This window comes from Notolabrus celidotus, chromosome 13 (genome assembly GCF_009762535.1).
Source record: "Notolabrus celidotus isolate fNotCel1 chromosome 13, fNotCel1.pri, whole genome shotgun sequence".
NCBI lineage: Eukaryota > Metazoa > Chordata > Actinopteri > Labriformes > Labridae > Notolabrus > Notolabrus celidotus.
This window is the reverse complement of record NC_048284.1, coordinates 9,099,526-9,121,321: the sequence shown is the minus strand read 5'-3', so window position 1 is coordinate 9,121,321 and position 21,796 is coordinate 9,099,526. Positions and strand designations below refer to the sequence as shown.

Here is a 21,796-nt window from a genome sequence, read left to right as displayed (position 1 = left end):
TCCAATAACACATGCACTAGATGCTGGAATAATGTGTTTAAAGGTGTTTAACGGAGGTATTTATTCCAAAATTAACTGCTGAAAAGATGAAAGCACCAAAATGAACGCATTTACTGAATGCGCTTACATCTCTGTGAATTGAACAGTTCAATTCACAAACCATAGACTGTATAATAAATGGACATAGTATCCGTGACGTCAGCCATCTGTTTCTGAAGCCCTGTTTAGAAGCCGATCGTTGGTGGGTGCCATATTGGAAATGCTGAACTCAACCTAACTTTGTAACTTCAAAAATAACAAGTTATAAAAAAAAATTGTGCCGATAAAGAAATAAGCTATTCAGAAACTAAACTGTTGTTTTTGTACCAGGCTGTAAACATGTTTATTAATGCTGCAAAGATCGTCTTCTTTGAATGGGTGTGTATGTGGTTTCTGGTGTTTCTGCAGCCAGCCTCAAGTGGATACACGATGAACTGCCGTTTTTGAAACATGCACATGGGCTTCATATTTAAGACCAGAGGTTGTCGATTGTTTACAGCTGATGCTACCGACCTGGGGCCACCACGGTAACAAATTACAATAATTTCTGGAAACATATAATCCTAATCTTTTAATAGAAAACAAAATAATAAGATATTTAAGTTTTTATTGCAGTTCTTCATGATAAATAATGAAATCAGTTACCAAAATGGCAATCTTTGCTTACATGGTGCGTCATACCTTTTAGCGAATTAATTTATCTGATAATTGGTGATGTTGTTTGCTTCGGTAGATGTTTTAGAAGTTGGTCACATCACTGTTTATTTCATGAAACAAGCTTTGGGATGTAGACATGCAGTCAGATTGGATACCGTAAGTGGTTTGATCTGAAGGAAATACTTGGTTTGGTCATTTTGGATATTTTACAATCTACTATCTCAAGAAAACGACTCTGCTTTTTAAAAATGTCACGAGGGGCTTGATTTCTACCGATAACGACTCAATTAAGTCGTGATCTGAGGAGCATTCATGTAGACAGAACTGCTCACCCTTTCACCTGTTTGATTACATTTGGACTTTTTGCTTCACATCCTGGGCCATGTGTTGAATTCTGCTGTCCTTGTTAAACCGTCACACACACACAAAAAAACAATTTCCTCAATTTGCCTTGTTGGTGAAACTCAGAGGTAGAAGATAAATTATATTTCAGGTGTTTGGAGCACATCTGAGCTAACAAGGCAGATTAGGTTTTCTGGAGAGATTCTCAAGCTAAAGACGAGGGCCAGGACTGATTAGTGTTTGTGTTGTTTGTTGACAAAAATCTAGTCTTATTAAATATGGTTTGTTAGACTTAGAAGTCATTTGAGTGTATTGTATTGATTTGTGCTGATTTGTTTGTTTGCCAAGATTTTTAGTAAAACTTGCAAATGTATATTTTTGGTTGTGCTTTATGAGGGCATTCCTGAGAGTGTGTTAGTTTGCATCTAGTTTTTATGCATACACACACTTCTGTATGAGACTGTGTTTGTGTGTGTGTGTAAAAATAAGAGAGGGTACGTAGGATTATCGCCGTCTCATCCCTCATTTGTCTGCTGGCCCTGACCCTCTTAAACATCACTCTATCTTTCTCCGGGAATCCCTCCATCCATCTGCATCAATCTTTCCATCCTTTTTCTCCCTCTTCTTCTTCTCTCTCACCCCCAAAACAACTAGGGATGGAGGGAGAGACGGAGAGAGATGCAGAGAGAGAGATGATCCTGTCTTCTTCAACCTTCTTCTTATTCCATCAAGCATACATCTAGCCTCAAAACTCAACAATAACACATCCATCACACACACATATAAGTGCACACACACACACACACACACACACACACACACACACACACACACACACACACACACACACACACACACACACACACACACACACAGCAGGGTGAGCAGAGTAGTGTCATCGTCTGCCGTGACAGAGAAAGCAAATAAAGTTTTATTCATAATGCAATAAGAAGCCTTTATACGATAAAAAGAATTTGCTGTCATCCTGAATCTGCTGGAAATCCAGTCATGACTTGACATTTTCTACTTAAGTGTAGATTTAACTCCCATATTGATTTCTTAGTGTCCCTCATACCTCTGATAAGTGGCATGCTTCAGTATCAACCCTTTAGTAAACAATACCCATATGTGACCTGCAAAACACGGATATGGATATATCTATATGGATATAGAGATTGATATAGAGATACATGGATATACATCAAAATGCAGTCTTAAGTTCATTTTAAGAGTACAATAACAATAATCACTATTTTAAACTAATGCTTGATATATTGATTAGTATGTGTTGATTATTCATATTAGATGCTCCTTGTATTGATCACATATCACATGAATCCTCTACTGCTCAACTTTTTTCAAAAATATGATGCAGTCTGAGACGATATGATACGATTCTGTATTGTACCATACCTTTACCACATGTCACTCCCCTTTCTGTACCTTTTTCCTGCTCTATCCACTGGCCTATGTCCTCTTTGAATAAAGGCATAAATACCCAAATTACTATATTAAGAAAAGATAACATGGGAGACAATACAAGGGGATGATACCGTATCATACCATATGATAACAAAATCCTTATTTTTCAGTTAAAAAGGAGCTATTTAAGTACATCTCCTGCAAGCCACTTAACATGGGTAAATCCATATGCAGGAAAACAACACCAAACAAGTAAAAATGAGTGGATGTTGGGTCAGAGTCAATCCCTCACCATCATGTCAGAGTTTTGCACTTGGCATTGTCATATTTGGAATTTGGCCCCTTAAATATCTTTAAATTGGTGTAATTAAATTAAATAATTCCTAATCCAAGTAGAAGATTTTGTAAAAAAAACATTAAAGAGAGAGAAAACCAATCTATGCAAATCAATCAAACTGTGTGTTATTGCGTGAAAAGAATTACATAAAGCCAAAATAAATCCCCCAGCGTTCCAGGGATGTTTCCTTGTGATCAGTGTCGAGGTGTTGAAACAACTTCTTTGACAATGACATTGCCCAACTGTCTGCGTGTACTCATACATTCTGACAGTATTATAATGTGGAGCTGCACGGCTGTGAATCCTCGGAGACGTCTGGTTAACAGAGCGGAGACGCAGGATAGAGAGACAGACAGACAGACAGGTTACCATGGTTATCAGAGCAGAGAGAGAAGAATGGAAGGTGATGAACCTGAGTAGGTCTGTGTGTGTGTGTGTGTGTGTTAGTGTATGTGTGTGTGCGCGCAGCTGAAGGAAGACAGTCATTGTGTCCTTGTCATTCAGTGAATCTGAAATGTGAACCCTGTCTCTGTCCAGCCCTCTCTGTCTCTACCTCACCTTACTGTTCAACATTAAAGGCAAGAGAGAAAAATGTGTTACCTGTAACCAAAGGCAACATCATAAACATTTATGTGATTCTCCAAAGAGCTTATTTTAATTTAAGAAGTGACTCTGGACACAGAAAAAGCATGAATATTTAATTGAAATGATTTGAGTCATTCTCACTTCCATTGAAGTGAAAAAAAGTACAAGTACATTCTGAAAATGTTCCCATTACATGAACTATCTTTCTACAAAAACAGCTGTTGTATTTTTTGCCATGATGAGTCTCATAGTTTGCCCAATATTTTACTCTTTAAGCCCTGAAACCTGCTGCGAACACACCAAACACACAGGTTACCCATTCACCTGACACAGAGTGTAATGTTTACTGCAAAAGAACAGAGATTATAATAATGAAGAAGGTCAAGTCGACTATTCTGGACCCCTCAGCTCCAGCATGAACAGTTTGCTTGCTGGACAGGGTTGTATGCAGGGGTGTAGTGCTAGTGTTAGTAGTTAGTGGATCATCTTATAGTGCTCTAAAAAGTCTTTATGAATCTCTATCGGATTATACAAACAGCAAGTAATCTATTTTCTCACTTTGAGAAAAAAAGTGCCATGTGCTCTGTCAGCACTATGATTTTATGCGACCCCCAGAGGAAAAAAATTAAGAGTTTTTACTTCAGTTGAAAAATTGTAGTTAATGTCTTCTCTGTAATTTTTTCACTTTGCAGGTGTTCCACATGTTTGAGACCCCTGCCTTATACTGTACACGCAGGCTTTATTTAGATTACAATTACACTTTATTTATTGTTTGCCGACAATTGTGTTTGTTTGGTGGGGAATTTTTGCCTTCATTAATAGGACAGCTGAAGAGAGACAGGAAGTGTTGGGAGTGGAGAGCGCGGGAAGACATGCAGCAAATGGCAATGGTCACCAGTGGAACCAGTAACTGCTGCAACGAGGACTATAGCATCTGTGTGTGTGGCTCGTGATTAAACCGTTAACGGCAACCCGTGGACAGTCCATTTTAAGTGACTGTGCAACACCTAATGTGATATGTGTCTCATTAGTGAGAAGCCTGGTTTCCACCTCTTATTTTAGCCATTCACATCCCCTTCTTTTTAATTTCAAGTTAAATAAGTCAGGTCTTTCCGGGTGCCGTTTCTGTGGTTGTAGAAACAAGCAAACCTATCAGACATCTGTAGACAGTTTTAAGAAAAAGGATGCAATTTTACTGGAAGGGTCCCAAAAATGGCCACAGGTGTGACTTGTCACTGCAGCTCTAAAAGCTCTTCTTTGGTTCAATTGACCAAAACAGTAAGTTGTTGCAGTTGATTAATTATCAGCTGCTGGTGAGTAGGACAGATTTGCTCTCATCACTCAAGGAGAAGGTAAAAAGTCTTAAAGTACCTGGCCACAGCGGTGATTTGAGATAATTGCTAATGTCTGCATGATACAATTTGTGCAGCAGCAATGCTCTTAAGCTGATTTGTGCTGAGTGTTATCGTCACTGTGTTAAAAATCTTGGTTGAAATTATGTGTGTTAACATTTGCTCTTTAATTCAAATTCCACCTGAGGCTGACAACCCGAGGCGTAATCAACTGGGACTGCTGGTGTTTTATTCAGACCAAAACTGGATGTTAATTCAAAATTTACCTTGAAGATTTAAAATGTACCTTCAAGTTTGTGGAAAATCTTGAATCACTTATTAATCCAAGCTTTTCCTTTAACTTGTGACTGTCTGTACACTGCCTTTGATAGAGTTACATCTTCAGCATGATGGATTCATACTTCCTCACTTAAAAAAAAATCCTGTTGATACAAAGTGTCAAACTTTTTTGTCACAAGTGTAACAGAAGTTCTGGCTTGTTATTGAGCATTCAAGGACAAGGACACAGAAGAAACCCCCCAAAAATATGAAATAAAAAATGACATTTGGTGTATGAGACACATTTTTGTATGCCTCTTATATCAAAAAAGTTGGCTATGTCTTACACACCAGTGCAACCAATGTATCAGTATAATATGCAGAAACAGATATCGTGTTACGGTATCCTACCCAGGAGATTGTGCTTCAAGAAACAAATGGCTGTTCGCTGGGCAAAGCATGCTGGATATGTAGCAAGGCAGATCAGTCTGGCGTCACTTTTTAACAGCTTTTCTCCATTATTAGGTCATAATCATATATTTAGAGAAAACTGTGGTATACCATTAAGTAAACACACCTTGTGAAGTGCTGGTTTGATTATAAAAGACTTCAATTTAAGCAACAAGTCTTTGGGGGGGTTGGCTTGAGTCTTGATTGGATCGGTCACAGCAGCAGGTCCTTCCAAAACACACAACTATAAATGCTTCTGTAGGCTCAGCTCAAATACCAAAGCGGTACTTAGCAGGATGGGGAAAATAGAAGTTACAATAAGGAGCTGCAGAGCTGCACAGAAACTGCACATTGCTGAATAGAGTGGAAGTTATGCAGATAGTTTAAACCCTTTTCCCTCTGGCGCCCACTAAAAACCTCTGCGTGTCTTATATTCCAGATTTTACAGAGGTTATTTAAATAAGGCAGGGCTGGGATAAACAAGTAGTGTGACCTGTACTGATTATTTGTCTAACTTTTTGTATTTTTAAAGGATATCTCAATCTTAAAAGACGCATTTGGCTGCTCCTTCTAGGATATCACAGCTCTTTGCTTGTCACAGGAAAAGGACACATAATAGGTGTCAAATTTGATTTGTCAATTTGTAAATCTTTCACGTGCAAGAGTTGACCCTCTGCCCAAATATCCCTGCTGGTTTGAAAAAGATAGAAATGTGGGGTGTAACTTTGATAAAGTGAAGCTCCACTTTCACTCTCTGGCTCTTGTAGGAATCAAACATGCAGAACTAACAGGAAGCTTAACGTATTAGCTGTCACCAAATCAAGATAGATGACTAAGTGTTGAGAAGCACACAGTTCTCCACACACATTTGTATCTGGTGGGAGACCCCTTCATGTTGTGGATCAAAACCAAAGAATACGCAGGATGTTGGCTTGGTTTCCTGGCAGGAGCGGCTTGAAACGGTGTGATAAAAATATGTTCATCAAAGTAAATGTTTTGATCTTGTATTAAGTCCTTCACTTCCATCTTTTTTTCCACTGAAGTCTGGTTACAGGATTTTCTGCGCTGGGAACACAACAAGATGGTGCGCACTGTTGCCTGATAATATCCAGCAGGCATGAGTACATGTGGGCTCTTTATGCCATAACTTTCTTTAAAACTTTATCTTTTGCCTTCTGCCACTCAAACAAATAAAAGAGGTCAGTGAAAAGGGTTCAATCTGCTCTCCACTGACTGGAGTCTTTGAGATAGGACCCAAATATCAGACGTGAAATCTGGAGGCATCCAAAAAGTATGCCACAATGAAAAGATGGAACTGAAAAGATGTTGATACAACATGAATGAAAGCTTTATTATCAATACAATGTTAAAGCTGGGGGACGGAAAGAGGAAGTTCACCTTTTTATTTTCAGAGCTGGGAATTACTGTGATATATTTGTGAGTTGTCTCGTCTATAGAGTTTGTTTGGTAACATGGGAAATGACATTGTTCTTTGATGAATCGAGATTGCCTCAAACAACATAAATATATTCATTTATGTGTAATGTATAGTTCCTGCTTTTGTATCTGGTCCCATACTGACTGTTTGCTGAAACTGAGTTTACTTTAATCAGCACAACTGTGATAAAGGGATGTTGGCTACAACCGGTGTTTTTCACCAAACCGAGAGTCTGAGTCAATTCCCACATCTCCGGTGTTCAAGTCTGAGTCACCAGGGATGAATCCAAGTTGAGTCCCAATGACCTGGGATTTATGCAGAGCACCACTGTTTCAATCCAACCTGTTCGCGGAACTAGGGGTCATTTGTAAGTGTTGCGTACGAACAAAACAGGGCCTGAAAATGGTGCACGCCACTTCCTACCCCAATGTTGTGATCTATAATATGAAACTTGACAGGAAGATGACCCATGCATGTACATTTTGAGGAGGAAGGGAATGGCCAAAACCAGCATATTTTATTTGCACATGGGATTGTAAGACGTTTTTCGACCTCAGGAACTTTACCCCGGAACTAGGTAGTTTACCCCTGAACTGAAGGTCATAGGGAAGACTGGCAACCCTTTCCTTCAGGCCATTTATGAGCAGTGTGTTCTTGGGCAGGCTCAGAGAATACTTGTAGACCCGTTGCACATCCTTTACTCAGAGTATGAACTTTTACTGTCTGGAAGAAGGTACAAAGTCCCCAAGTGTAAATTGAATCGTTTTAAAAACTCCTTTGTGGTGATCTCTATTAGAATTTTAAATAATAAATAGCCTGTAAGGGTTGGGACAGTGTTATGGTGCCCTGTCTTTAAGATGATGCTGTGTGTTGTATGAATATGTACTGTTTATTGTATTTTTTCTTATTTATTTATGTGTGTTCATGTGTCATTGTGGTGATTTTTGTAAGAGCAGGTAACATGTTCCCTACGGGGACAATACAGTACATCGTATCGTATCATAACTACGTTTGTTCGACCAGAGGATCCAGGGTCTAAATTTAGTTCAGGGGTAGATAATCTCCCCTCTGAAAAGCCCCTGCTTGGGGGGTAGTACTTTTCAAAGGTCCTGGGACTTTTGGTTGAACGTTACAGTGTTTGTAGAGTTAACACAGTTGTACAAACACAGAGGGAGTTCCTGGGAATGCATACTAGTTCAGTTTTTTATTATGATTTCAAAATATTATTTAATATATATTTTTTCTCCATACGTCTCTGGCCTGATTTGCACAATCTACCCGGGACTTCAGCCCGCGGTCAAAAAGCAAACAACAATGGGGGCACAGGAACCTTTTAGTTCAGGGGAAACTAGTTCTGGGGGCTAAAAGACCCCGGAACTCTTGGTCGAAATGCACCTGTAGTGAGACCATTTCAAGAGACTATATCATGAACACATTCAAGCGTAACCTAAAGTCTACCAGATATTTAATCAGCTTTGACATTAATACAGAGCCCAGAGGAAAAACCGGACCATCTTGCCTCAATCGTTGGTTTTAAAATCTAAAGTACCATCAAAAGACTTAAACAATGGCGAAGCAAAGTTTTATGTTAGTTTAATTTTATTACACCAAATGTATGGCTAAGGTTTGCAGAGCTAGCACCACCAGTCTTTGGTCCTCCTGGCAGGTTAACATCCATATGCTGGTTTCACATTGCTCTGATCAAGTGGTTATATTGTATGTTTAACCAGACACAGCTTACATACAACTTTATCGCCATCTGTCATCTTGTTTACATGCTGGTAGTACAATAGTATAACATAATGGCAACAGTCATTAACTGTATGACCAGCATTTTGTGCCGACAATGATAAAAAATATTAATAATTTGTTAAACCTAGTGGAGCTAAAAAGGGAGGATGACGACATTTAATTGTTTTGTTAAATCCACTGCTAATTTAAGTTTGATTAAATTAAATTTAATGGTGGTTTTGAATTTGTGATGTGCGTAACTGTAGAATTAAAACTGCTACACATTTGGTCATCACACAGTGGGAATTTTATCTGTTTGAAACAGTGTGATGGAAATCTGGGTCCCTCAGCGGTGCAGATTCTCAGATATCTGAGAGATTTCTAAAACCTGTGTTACACTCTGTGACTGTGTGTGTGTGTGTGTGATGCTGTGAGTATTTGTGGGAGAATGTGTACACATGTGTGAGAGGGACTTCAGGGTGTCTCAGATGTTCTTCACAGTTCATCAGTGTTGACACCAAGCCAAGCAGCTGGACTCATCTGGACACACACACGTGCTTCTGCTCTCTGTTTTTCTTACACATCTTCCTCTCCTTCCATCCGATCCTTCCTTCTTTTCTGTGTCTTGTGTGTACATCTGCTGTACATTTATGTGTCTCTGTGTTTATGCTTAAGTATGTCATTGCACATGTTTAGGCCTAAAAAGCTGTTGACCTTAAATCAGGACTTAAGATATGTGACGTAAAAAGGGTTCTTGCATGTGTTTCCCAGACAGGAAATGTGAACCATGTGAGCAGCATGTTGAGCATTCCTGTTCTCAAAGTCCAACAAGCTCGCCGTTAACACTGAGACTAATGTGCTTTTACTATGGGAACACAAGGAGGAGCTGGAAAACGTACACATTCAGAATGTTGATGTGATGACACACAGATGTAAATACTGTTCAGCTTGTTTGGAGCTCTCTGGATCTGGATAAGACAAGCTGCTTGCCTTTCTGGCTGGTAGCATGTTCAAACAGTGATTCTCTTATCACCATCATACTTTTGCCGTCCTTTTTTGTTTGGTTTATCACTATAATTTCAAATTAAATTGGAAACATGGGGAAATACTTATTTTTTATTGCACAAAGAGCTGCAATAATTTGAATATTGTAGGATTAAACCTTGAAAATTCTTAATTGCAATTATTTTGATGATTTATCACTTCAACACTTAAGGCAGGAATTATGATTCAATCAATTCAAATTTGCTTTAATTGTCTTCTGTGTTATTCAAGAGATTTTTTGAGCATTTCTGAATGCTGGTTTAACAAAAAAAGCAAATTGGAACATCTAGCTGAAAATTATCGGAATGTTTTCACTATTTTTTGACATTTTTCATCAGTATTCATCAAATTCTTGAGCAGGTAAAGTGGAAAATGAAAAAATCTGACATTGTGCGCGTTCACAGTAAAAGTTAGTTGGCTCAAGATGGGTTCACACAGATGAAAATGAATCAGTTCACAGTGAAAGTTCATTGTTTGAAATTTTTAATTTATTTCATGGTCAAAAAATTGAATGAATTCATTTTCATTTTTTCAAGCTCAAAAATCAAAGATTAATACTTTTTTATTTGCCACTGCCTTCCAATTTTAGCTTATTTTAACGAACTTTTAATGCAAATTTTAAATGTACTTTTAATATATTTCTAATGATCCTTTTCTTTTCTGATTTATTATATTTGTAATTTTAATTGTGCTCTTTCATGCTTGTCTGAATGTTTCCAATGATTTTAATGTTTTAATGTAAAGCACATTGAGTTGCCCTCGTATATGAAAAGCGCTATACAAATAAAGTTGCCTTGGCTTGCCTTGCCTAAGCTGCACCTAAATTATTTTCCTGTAGAGCCCCTAATGCTTCAATTCTAGACCCTCAATCCTTGATATTTCCTAAACTAAATGAATTACTGCATTCTGCTGTAGAATCATAAACCAACATTAAGTTCAATAGCCAAGAAAATCCTAATTAAACATAGGAAAAAGTTACCTTTAACCTAGGTTAACTAGTCTAGTTAACTAGACAACTTAATTGTTGACTTACAACAGCTTCATGTAAAAACACAACTGTACTGTTGAGCGTTTTCATTATGTAGATTCTCCCCAAGTTTTCATTCTGCTTCAGCAGGTAGAAGTATTCATGAACAGGAAGTTAACAAAAAAATGCTGAAACAACAGAATGCAAATGAAGAGTCCTTTGATATGGTAGCAGTACACTGCCAAAGTCTACACAAGTCAAACATCAGCCAAAAATGGTTCTCTTCTCTGATTCTGTTAACCAAATATGAAATGAATATTAGTCTGTCAGTCTACAGGGTAAATGATGTCAACTGCATTAGATGGCTCTAAAAATACACTCAGATTAACTAACTTGGACATGAAACACGTTCTCTCCCCCTCATGTTCTACGATAATTACTCATAACCTCAGTACAACACACATACAAGTATTAGCTGGCTTAAAGAGAATATTACACAGACATTAGACAAACATTTTTTAATGGTTAGAAAACAGGAAATGAATGCATAAAATGATGAGCTGGATGTGTCCAATAACTGAACTGAACTGAACATGTATGTTATTATTTTGAATCTAAAGCCTCAGAGAATTAGGAGAAATTGAAGTACAAAAGGGTCAAAACTGATAATTAACACCGGATGTCAGGTATCTTTTGAGTCTGAGGTGAATCTGCAGTAAAAACAGGCATGACTCTGTAGTGGAAATCACTGCATGACCTCAAAATCACTCCAAAAAAACATAATTCGTCGATGCAGCCACAAATGTAGGTTAAAACTGTACCATGCAGTGAAGAAACCATGTGTAAACATGATCCAGAACGCCTAAGGTGAAGACCTTACACGAAACAAAGGAAATGACGATGGAGACCCGAGTTGTTGAGCAGCTGAAATCCTATATCAGCCTTGAATGGGACAACATTTCGGGGACTGCACGATGGTGCGGTGGGTAGAAGGTTCCTGGTTCGAGTCCCCGGTCGGGCAGGTGCCTTTCTGTGTGGAGTTTGCATGTTCGCTCCGTGCATGTGTGGGTTCCCTTTGGGTACTCAGGCTTCCTCCACAGTCCAAAAACATGCTCACCAGGTTAATTGGTCACTCTTAATTGCCCGTGTGTGTGTGTGTGTGTGCGTAAATGGTTGTCTATCTTGCCCTGTTTGCCTTCCGTCTGAAGTCAGCTGGGATTGGCTCAAGCCCCTTGTGACTCCAAATGGGATAAGCAGTCAAGATAATGAATGGATGGATGGGACAACATTTCTCTTTTAAAACTCCAGAATCTGGTCTTCTCAGTTCATTCGTGTTTACAGTATGTTGTTAAAAGAAGAGGCTATGCAACACAATTGCAAACATGTCCCTGTCCTTATCGTTTCATTATTTTATTTCATAAAACATAAACATTTTCAATTTCCTCATCAGTTTCTTCCTGTGTTCTTTTTGTGCAGGACTGTTCCCAGCTGTGCTGAACCTGGCATCCATGGCAGACATCACAGCTAATGCTACCTGTGGCTCACTGGGTCCAGAGATGTTCTGTAAGCTGGTGGAACACGTACCAGGCCAGCCTGTCAGAAACCCTCAGTGTCGAGTCTGCAACCAAAGGAGCACAAAACCATTTGGTAAGAAAGATCCACACACACACATAGATCACTTACAGAGACGCTGATTACCTCAATTAATCATGCTGGATTAGTTAATTAGACCCCGATTGGCCAGATGTTAACCAATCACTTTGTCAGAGATGATAATTACCAAATGAATTGAGGAATTAATCTCAACATGACAAGACGACAATACTAAATTGGCTTTGGATCATAATTCAAGCAGCCAACAAGCTAGTCAGTCAGTATTTAAGCAATCAGTGATGCAGCTAACAGCTCAGATAGTCAATCTATCAGTTCTTCAAGAAATATGACAGTCATTTAACCGGTTAACAAGGAGGTCAGTCATCTTACCATTTAATGAGTAGCTTCAGCTCGCTAGTTAGCTTATCAGGCATGAAAAGAAAAGAGAGAGAGTGCAAAATTAGAACAGATAAAAGAGGAAAACCTGCAAGGATGAGAGGAAAAGGGATCTTGAACCAGAAATGGTCTTTTTGAAACCTTCTTGTCTCTACTCAGGATTTATTCAACTCAAATAGTTAGCTTAATGAATAACTTGATCATTGTCACAAAAAAAGTTAGTCATTTTTTAAAAGACAGATGCTTTTGCTGAGAGATGAGAAAAGATATGTCACTGTCAGTGATGTCAATACAAAACTACCTTCTGGAGATGGTTAGCTCATCTTAGAATATGGGGGATAGCTTACAAGGTACAACAAAGACTTAAGGAAGATAACACACTCAGTAACTGACACACATTTCGCATAACAATGTGAATGAAAACAAAGTGTGCCCTGTGGTGGATTTTATCCTAACTTAGGACAGAACCAGACCAGCTGTCTACTGATATGCTAAGTTAAGCTAGCTTTTTCTTGATTTAGCTTCATATTTAATTGACAGATAAAGGTTGTTATACCTCCTCATCTAACTCACAGCATTCCCAAATAATTCCTTTCCAAGTTTTAACTTTTTGGGAACAAGCACATTTGATTTTCATACTTTATGTAGGTTTTGTAGACATTTATTATTTGATATAATTGTAGGAATACATATTCTGTTTTCTTTCTTAACCTTGAAAGGAAATGAGATTAAAAAAAGAGGTGATAAAGGAATGTTGTTTTAAAGAGAGGAGGCTTTACCAATGAATACAACATGTAAGTGTTTCTTTGTGCCAGCAGTAATTGCTATGGTTTCTTACATAAATGTCACACTCAAGTAGCTGCAAACCAATTTGAAACAACACATCTAGATTAGAGGAAATGTAGCTCTTTTAAATGTAAACAATCCCACACATACAGCATATATCGGAGCTCTGCATAATGACCTTTGGTATTCAGCAAACTAGTTGTGTTTTATCTGCCTTTTCCATTAAAGCTGTTTTTGGAGTAAAGCCGTCAGGACTAAATTCTGCAAAAACTATAACACTTTTATTCAAAAGGGTTAGATAAACAAAGTTATTATTGTCATCCTAACAAAGTACTGAATCTCCTTTTGATTATTATTCCCTAAAACAAAAGTGGATTCAAGGTTAAATGGATTTTTGGATATTGAATATTTGCATAGAATAAAACAACTGATTTCCTCTCGTTCTGTCTTTGTCTGTCACAGAGCGTCATCCCATTGAATACGCCATCGACGGGACCAATCGCTGGTGGCAAAGTCCCTCCATAAAGAATGGAATGGAGTACCATTATGTGACCATAACACTCGACTTAAAGCAGGTACACAAAAAGAGTCTCCGAAAGCACCATTAACACCCATGTTAAAATGTCTGTCTTTACAGCAAAATGAAACACTTTACAGGCTTTTTCAAGAAAATATTTTTTGGTCTGTAATTTATTTATTGTATTGTACACATTGAATGAGGTGTTAATTTCTTTACAATGCATCTGTTTTGAATTCATCATTGCTTAATGTTCTACATAATTTTGCATAATTAAGGGTATGGCTGAGTTGACTGACAGGTGGACACAGTGTAGCTGTTTCCCAGGAGGCTTACAGTATGTCTGCCTCAGCTCCACCTCTTTGCATGTGTCTATGTAGACCAAAGGTAGAACAAATAAACTTTTCCAATATGGCGGCCATCGTTGCTTAGCTTCAGAGACTAATAGGTGATGCCACTGAGATTACGTCCATCTTCCATGGTCGCCACCATGGCTTACTTGTGACTATATTTTAATGACTAACACATCCATTCCTTAAATGCAAACTAAAACTGATACTCTGAAGGAATATGAAGGAAGAGTCTTATATTGAGGTTATAAGTTTGAGTTGACCCTTATCCTAACTTAGTTTGTTCAACTGACACTGACATGCTCTCAGGAGTACTCCTATCACCTTAGTCTTTCTTAAACAGCTATTTGTGGTTAGTAAGTGATATATCATCTGCATAAAAAAAATACCACTTGTAAAATAAAGACTGTATGAGGAGGTATCAAAAAAACTATACTTGTGATTTCAGCGGTCTACTCAGTCAGTAAAACGAGTACTGGCATACTTCTATAAGTATTAAATATAGCATAATAAGCAAACATATTGGCCTAGAGAGGTTAGAGTAGTTGTTGGCTATGATAAATGTTGACAAGGTCATAATCAAGGATCTCTGAATCTTTATAAGGCACTTTTCTTGATAATTAGTTACGAAAGTGTAGTTACCGGTGAACTTGTGTACAGTTAAATACCAATAAATGAGTTTGTTTTGGATACAGAATTATTGAAACAATTTTTTTAATAGTGTTCTAAGCTGTCTATAATGTGATGTTAAGTTTCTTACAGTAAAAGTGCTTGAACATGCCTTAAGATCAAGCAGTAAGAGTGTTATGTTAGAATTATATCATCTCAGTAATGCAAAATAATGATAAAAAGTGTCCTATAAGGTATACCAAGGACCATATGTACCTTTTAAACTAATGCTTAATCTAAGATCTGTCGTTTAAAACTTTAGCCCTTTTATCTTTTGAGTTTCAAACATTGACTCCCTGTGTCCTTGATGGATACTGTATGAAGTCTATGCTCAAAGAATGACAGCTGCTCAACTTGGATTTATGTTGGTCACAAAGGATTTTAATGGTGACTCTTCATAATTGGAATCCACTGTGACCGCCATGAATCAAACCTGACCACAGCCTCTGGTGTCTCTAAAGAGGCTAACTACAAACTTTCTCCCATAAATCAAGGTTCATAAATCTTCATCAAAAACATGAATCACTTGGATGTAGTTTCTGAGCAGGCTTAGTATTTGTATCAAACAACCTGCAATTAAAATGTTTTCAAAGCACAATGAGGAAATATGGTCCAATTTTTTAGTCTGTGTCCTAAAGGTGGAAGAACAGATAGAGTGACATCATGCTAAGTTTGAGTGCCTGAACCTGCATTCTTGCACTGGCCAGGAGGGGGCGACTTCACTGTTTGCACAAAGAGGAGCGATTAGTAAACATTCAGTGCATGTTTGTACTAAAATACTGAGGAAATGCACCAATTTAAGAATGTATGTTAATTTAAGTTAGCTAGCAAAAGTGACATTTCTATCCTTATACCACATGGATGATCCTAACCCAGCCAAAGCTAGCTTTAGCTGATAAATTAGCATACACAAAGAAGACATACTTTCAAATGAAAATAAAAAATTGAAATCCTGTTGTTTAGATTATCTGTTATAGACAACTGGACGTAGTATCCGTGACGTCTCCCATCTGTTTCTGAAGTGCTGCTTTGAGGCCAGTCGGCGGCGGCAGCCATATTGCTGCTGTCGAGCAATTGTGATGTAAAGAGGCGGGCTTTGAGTCTCCTAGCAAACAGCTACAGTGTTCCCGCCTGAATTGGTGTGTATGTGGTTTCGGGTACTTCCGGAGCCAGCCTCAAGCGGATCCTCGATGAGCTGCAGTTTTTAGTACCTCCGCTTTATAGTGTCATCAATCAGATAGATTTTGCCCCTGTGACCACCTAGATTGACGTGAATCCAACAGGCTGCATGTTGTCACTGTACTCTCAGCTGGGACTTTATTTGATATGACATTACAGCATTTAGTCAATCATTTAAAGGTGCCATGTACAGGAATCAAGCCAACTTCACTTTTTTCCAGCAGTGCTTGAATTAGTTAAAACAGCTTTCTATCAATCACTCCATAAGTATTCGTGTCACTCTTTGAATAATTGGATTTCAATTTCTGACTGAAAAGCTTGGCAGGCTTCTGTGATTGAGCGGCTGTGTACTGGCATGGGATGATTTAGGACACCCAGTTTAGTTTCAAAGTGTGATTAAACAGATTAGGCTGCCAGATTATAATTATTTAGATGCCATGAGAATAAAACTAATGAGGCAGAGAGACTTAGGGTCGTGAGAAGCCCCTCGGATCATTAAATGAAGCCTATCACAAGCTGTTCTAAAGGTTAAAAACAAATTAATTTAGGATGAAATGTGAAAAAGCTGAAAATGTAGAGAAAAACAGCATCATTTAGTGATGAAAAATAAAGCTTCACTTGAGCAGGAACAACTCCTTAGGCTACCTTGTCTGATGTCTGAATGAATGCATATTAGTTGACCAGGTTATACATTGAGCGTTTGTTGTTTTTTTAGCTTGAAGTACATGATAAGTGTTTTTTTTACAATGCAGATGACACACTGTGATTGAATCTGGGTCAAGAACTTTATGAATAGCCTCTTTCCTCTGTTTCTGTTCACAATGCACTTTGATTTATCCGAACAGCAGAGCTGGAAAAAAGATCTTCTGAAAAAATGAAGATGGAACAGCACTGAAGGGAAAAAGAAGCAAAATACACAGAAATAAAAAAACCATACAGCCATGGAATAAAAAGGAAAAGGAGAAAGAAACAGACCACAGTGCAGAGGGGTATACATTTTAGTGCGTGGAAAACATTGCAACAAACAAAACAAAGATATGAACGAATATGAATGAATAAGAGCCAAAGTGTAAAGCGCTTTGGATAAAAGTGCTGTATAAATGCAATCCATTTACCGCTCCATTATTGTTGTCTAACACCATTTTCAGGCTTTTCCACTCACAAAATGATTGTGTTATTTTATGTTTCCTAAAAGCTGTAATGCAAATGTGGAGCAGAGGCTTTAACAGTAAAACCATCTCTCACTTTCTCGCTGTATTGTTGAGAAAAAATCTCCCCTAGTTCAAAATATTCAGTCTAATGCACAAGCACAATGAAGACATGGCTGAATCTACTGCTGAATCTATTAGCCTCTACAGCATGTTAGAGTAAAAGGACAATCAATAGAGACATAAAATGGTATTAAAGTCTTACATCCTGCAATAATGAAAATAACACACCAGCAAGCAACTGCTGAAACAATATGTATTGACTCACTGCTTTGTCCTTGTGTGGAAATGATAAAAGCGGTGAAGCTGTAACAACTGGAGAGCAAAGGAAGGAACAGCGCTTTGGATCAGAGAAATGGACTTGCCGATAGCTGGTATTGGTTTACAAGTGATAACTCAGAGATTCAGTGAGAGGAGCTCAAAAGGCGAGGTCACAAAGACAGGCTTTGATCAGATCCTGGTGCAACAGATGCTATAAAAGCGTAGCAAAGCTTGACACCAGGGACACTAGACAACTGACCCATAGGAGATAGACCCAATGTCAAACCAAAGCCTAACACTAAACACTCCCAGGATGTTTACAACTCGGGTGCATAAGCCTCCAGTGCAGCAGGTCACTCTGCCTATCAAAGCACACAACAGCGTAATACTGATGTGTACCAGTGTGTGGTTTTACATTACATTATGGCGATGCAGAAGCCTTCAGAGCACCTCAATGTTTACAGTGGCATTGTTACAACAAAGATGAATGGTGGAACAACTTGACCCCACCATAACACCTTTCCGAGATAGTATGCTTGCCGGGAATTAGACGCACTTGACTTTGTAGTAATATGGACGGTGCACCTCCATCTCTTCCATCCATCCATCCATCCATCCATCCATCCATCCATCTTCTTCCGCTTATCCAGGCAGCAGTCTCAGCAGGGAGGCCCAGACACTCCTCTCCCCGGCCACTTCCACCAGCTCTTCTGGGAGGTTACAGAGGCATTCCCAGGCCAGCTGAGAGATATAATGTCCTGGGTCTTCCCCGTGGCCTCCTCCCAGACGGACATGCCCGAAACACCTCCCAAGGGAGGCATCCGGGAGGCATCCTGACCAGATGCCCGAACCACCTTATCTGGCTCCTCTCGATCTGGAGGAGCAGCGGCTCTACTTTGAGCCTCTCCCGGATGTCTGAGCACCTGACCCTCTCTCTAAGGCTGAGCCCAGACACCCTGCAGAGAAAGCTAATTTCGGCCGCTTGTATTCGCGGTCACAACCCAAAGCTCGTGACCATAGGTGAGGTTTGGAATGTAGATTGACCGGTAAATTGAGAGCTTTGCCTTCTGGCTCAGCTCCCTCTTCACCACAACAGACCAGTACAGCGTCTGCATCACTGAAGACGCCGCCCCGATCCGTCTGTCAAGCTCTCACTCCTTCTTCCCCTCACTTGTGAACAAGACGCCAAGATACTGAAACTCCTCCGCTTGGGGCAAAGACTCTCCCCCATCTCTTCCCATTGTAAAATACCTACTAAATGCTGGGCATACAAATATTGTGCTGGTGATGTATTTTGGAGCAAAGACATGCACAGAAGTGATCTGGCAGGTGGACCTGCAGGACTGATATCGTACCCCAAAACATGCTTTTAACTTTCAAATACAGCAAAACAGATTATTGTGTTGAAATAACTAATTCAAACTCAATGTCACTGAAAAAAAGAACACTTTGGCATTAAACAGCACAATATATAACTATAATGACACAGAGCATGTTAAAGAAACTTTCCTTTCACATGTGTCAATCATTGTACATCAGGACTGATATAAAACAAAGAGAGTCTTGGTGACATCACTGTCGCTCCTCTATGCTCTGTCTGTCTGCAATGAACATAAACCTAATGTGTGTCTTTATGGGATGCAAAATGACATGAACAAAACGTCAGTGCATAAGGACTTTTAGGGAAAAGAGGCTGTGACAGAGGGCAGAGCAGAGAGACACACGGCAGGCGGGAAGAAGCTGCACATCAGCTCATTTCTGCACGTTTGAGCAGAGGCGTTGGAGTGATTGAGTTCTTTAAGGTAAATTATTTAGAGTAAATTGAAGACAACTTTTCACTTACATTGCTTTGTGTAAGGCTCAAGGAGAAAAGGTTAATGCAAAAAATATATAAATGTTTGCTTTCATCTTTTCAATACAGTCACAAATCACACAGCTGTCACAACAAATCTCTTTAAAATGTACATTAACTGAGAGAAAAGAAAAGAGACCTTCCCGCTGTCTCACCCAAAACCCACAGACTTGATTGTGTTCATTTTTAAAGAGCTTATACTGCGATTAGAACGGATTCCCGACTAAACAAAAGCTGCACATCAACATCTTGGATATCAAGACTATCAAAAAAGGCACAAACAGACAGGTCGCACAAAGAATTCAGCAGAAGCTTTTTTATACAACAGTAAGGTTTCCAGTGCCCTAAATGTTCAAACTAAACCCCCCAAAAAAGTCTATCTACAGGTAAGTCTCTACAGGAAGCTATCAGTACTTTCTCTCTATGTCAATAAACCACCACTACTCTCTCTTTCTCACTCGTGGTAGCTTCAGGTTTAAAATGCAAGTGTGTAGATCTGATTTTTTGTCCTTTTTTGGGGATACTATTTGATGTAAAAATAGCTAAATTGCATTGTTTCAAAGCTCATATTGAAAAGCACCAGTGCCAGCGATTTCAACGACCTTGAATCAGATGTAGGTGAAAGTGAACAGTGCAGTCATAGATAACACAAGTCGTAGGTGAGGAACTAGTACAAGAAAGAAAGAGAACATGACCCAAAAAACGGAAACACACCTTTATGTTTCTAAGCTGTATTAAAAACTCAAAGATCAGATTACTGCTTTGTGGTTTAATAAAGATGAAAAAAAGTAAGGAAATTAACTTTGAATTCTATCTTTGAGATTTGAATACTGAAGTAATAATAAAATCTTGAATATTTGAGGACAGCCTCCTCTGTTCATATGGAGATGAATCCAATATAGAGGCAGAGAGAAAACAGAAAAGGGGCGAGAGGCAAACCTGAAGTCAGCGCATTTATTTATTTATTTATTTATTTATTTATTTATTTATTTATTTATTTATGTCTCTCTCGGCCGACCATCAAATACACAGAACATAATTATATCTCTGGACAGAAAGTTCAGCAGCAGCCGTCTTGACATGTTAATGGCTTCAGGCCCATCAATCACACCTTTCAACCAACGCAGTGTGGCTGCAGAATATATATACACCCACACACTTACACACACATTTTCACACCTGTCACTAAAGCGGCCCGGCCAATGAATTCATCTGCCTGTTTACGCACACACACTTCCTCAGTCACTCAGTTCTGACCTTAATATTAGTGTGTGTAGAAAAGGGCCGATCCACAGACACACACACACACACACACACACACACACACACACACACATACAGATGCAGCAAAAAAGTATGAAAAAGAATCCCCTCGTCTCCTTTAAAAGCTTTTTAATAGCAGTGTACTCATCTCAATGACCACCTGCTGCGTCCACTCAGCTTAAACAGTCGGCTTCATGAAATGGCCATGCTTGACGTGTCCTTCGTGTGGTATTATGTGTGTTTGCTCGGTGAAAAAGCCGTCAATCATCTTCTTCTGAAGTGGTAATCATCACTTTTATGTGACTCCTCTCTTCTTCTTTACATTTGCTTTATCCCACAAGAAAAACAATAATCTTTTGTATTATCTGTTAGATAAAATAAGCCACTTAGGAAATCATTTATGAAGTGATGATGGTCGCCGTTTTAAAGGTGCAACAACGGGTGCAGTCCAAGAGGTGAACATCAGTGTGCAGCACTGTGAAGTGCAAAGGTCTGGTCTGGGTGGAAGTCAGTAACGTACATCTCTGATCTCTTGGCTCTGAGCTTCCCACAGTGACTCATGACTGACTGTTTTAACCCAAACATAAAAAACCTCTTCAGGAAGGTATACTATTGTTTTGATAATGCACAGTGGCACGCTTTGACCAAGCGGCAACCTCTGATCTCAAACGATGAAGCCCATGCTGGGCTGCCTGCAGAAACACGGGAAACCAGCATTAATTTTGCAGCATTAATAAACATGTTTACAGCCTGGTTCAAAAAACAGCTTGGCTCTACGTAGCTAATTTCTCTATCGGCACACACTGTACTATATTATAGATGTACGATATTAAGATTACGTGTTTTTGCCCATATAAGGACATGGCTGACTTGACTCCCAGACGGGAACACATAGCTGTTGGCTAGGAGGCTCAAACTCCGCCTCTTTACGTCACACTATGCCTGATTGAGTTCAGCATTTCCAATATGGCTGCCGCTGCCGATTGGCTTCAAAACAGTGCTGAGGAACAGATGGGTGACATCACGGATACTACGTCCATTATTTCTACAGTCTATGGTATGAAAACGTCACAACCCACATACTACCACACATCCTTAGG

At 39.0% G+C, this 21,796-nt stretch overlaps 1 protein-coding gene across 2 annotated transcripts in view; it reads left to right on the top strand.

The window, feature by feature from the left end:
* lama2 (laminin, alpha 2) overlaps nt 1–21,796 on the top strand; it is a 283,442-nt gene that overhangs the window by 41,178 nt on the left and 220,468 nt on the right. For both annotated transcript variants that reach the window (XM_034699953.1, XM_034699952.1), the window contains exons 2-3: nt 12,099–12,269; nt 13,860–13,972. In XM_034699953.1, the coding sequence (XP_034555844.1) occupies nt 12,099–12,269; nt 13,860–13,972 (284 nt within the window). The remainder of the gene's footprint in view (nt 1–12,098; nt 12,270–13,859; nt 13,973–21,796) is intronic.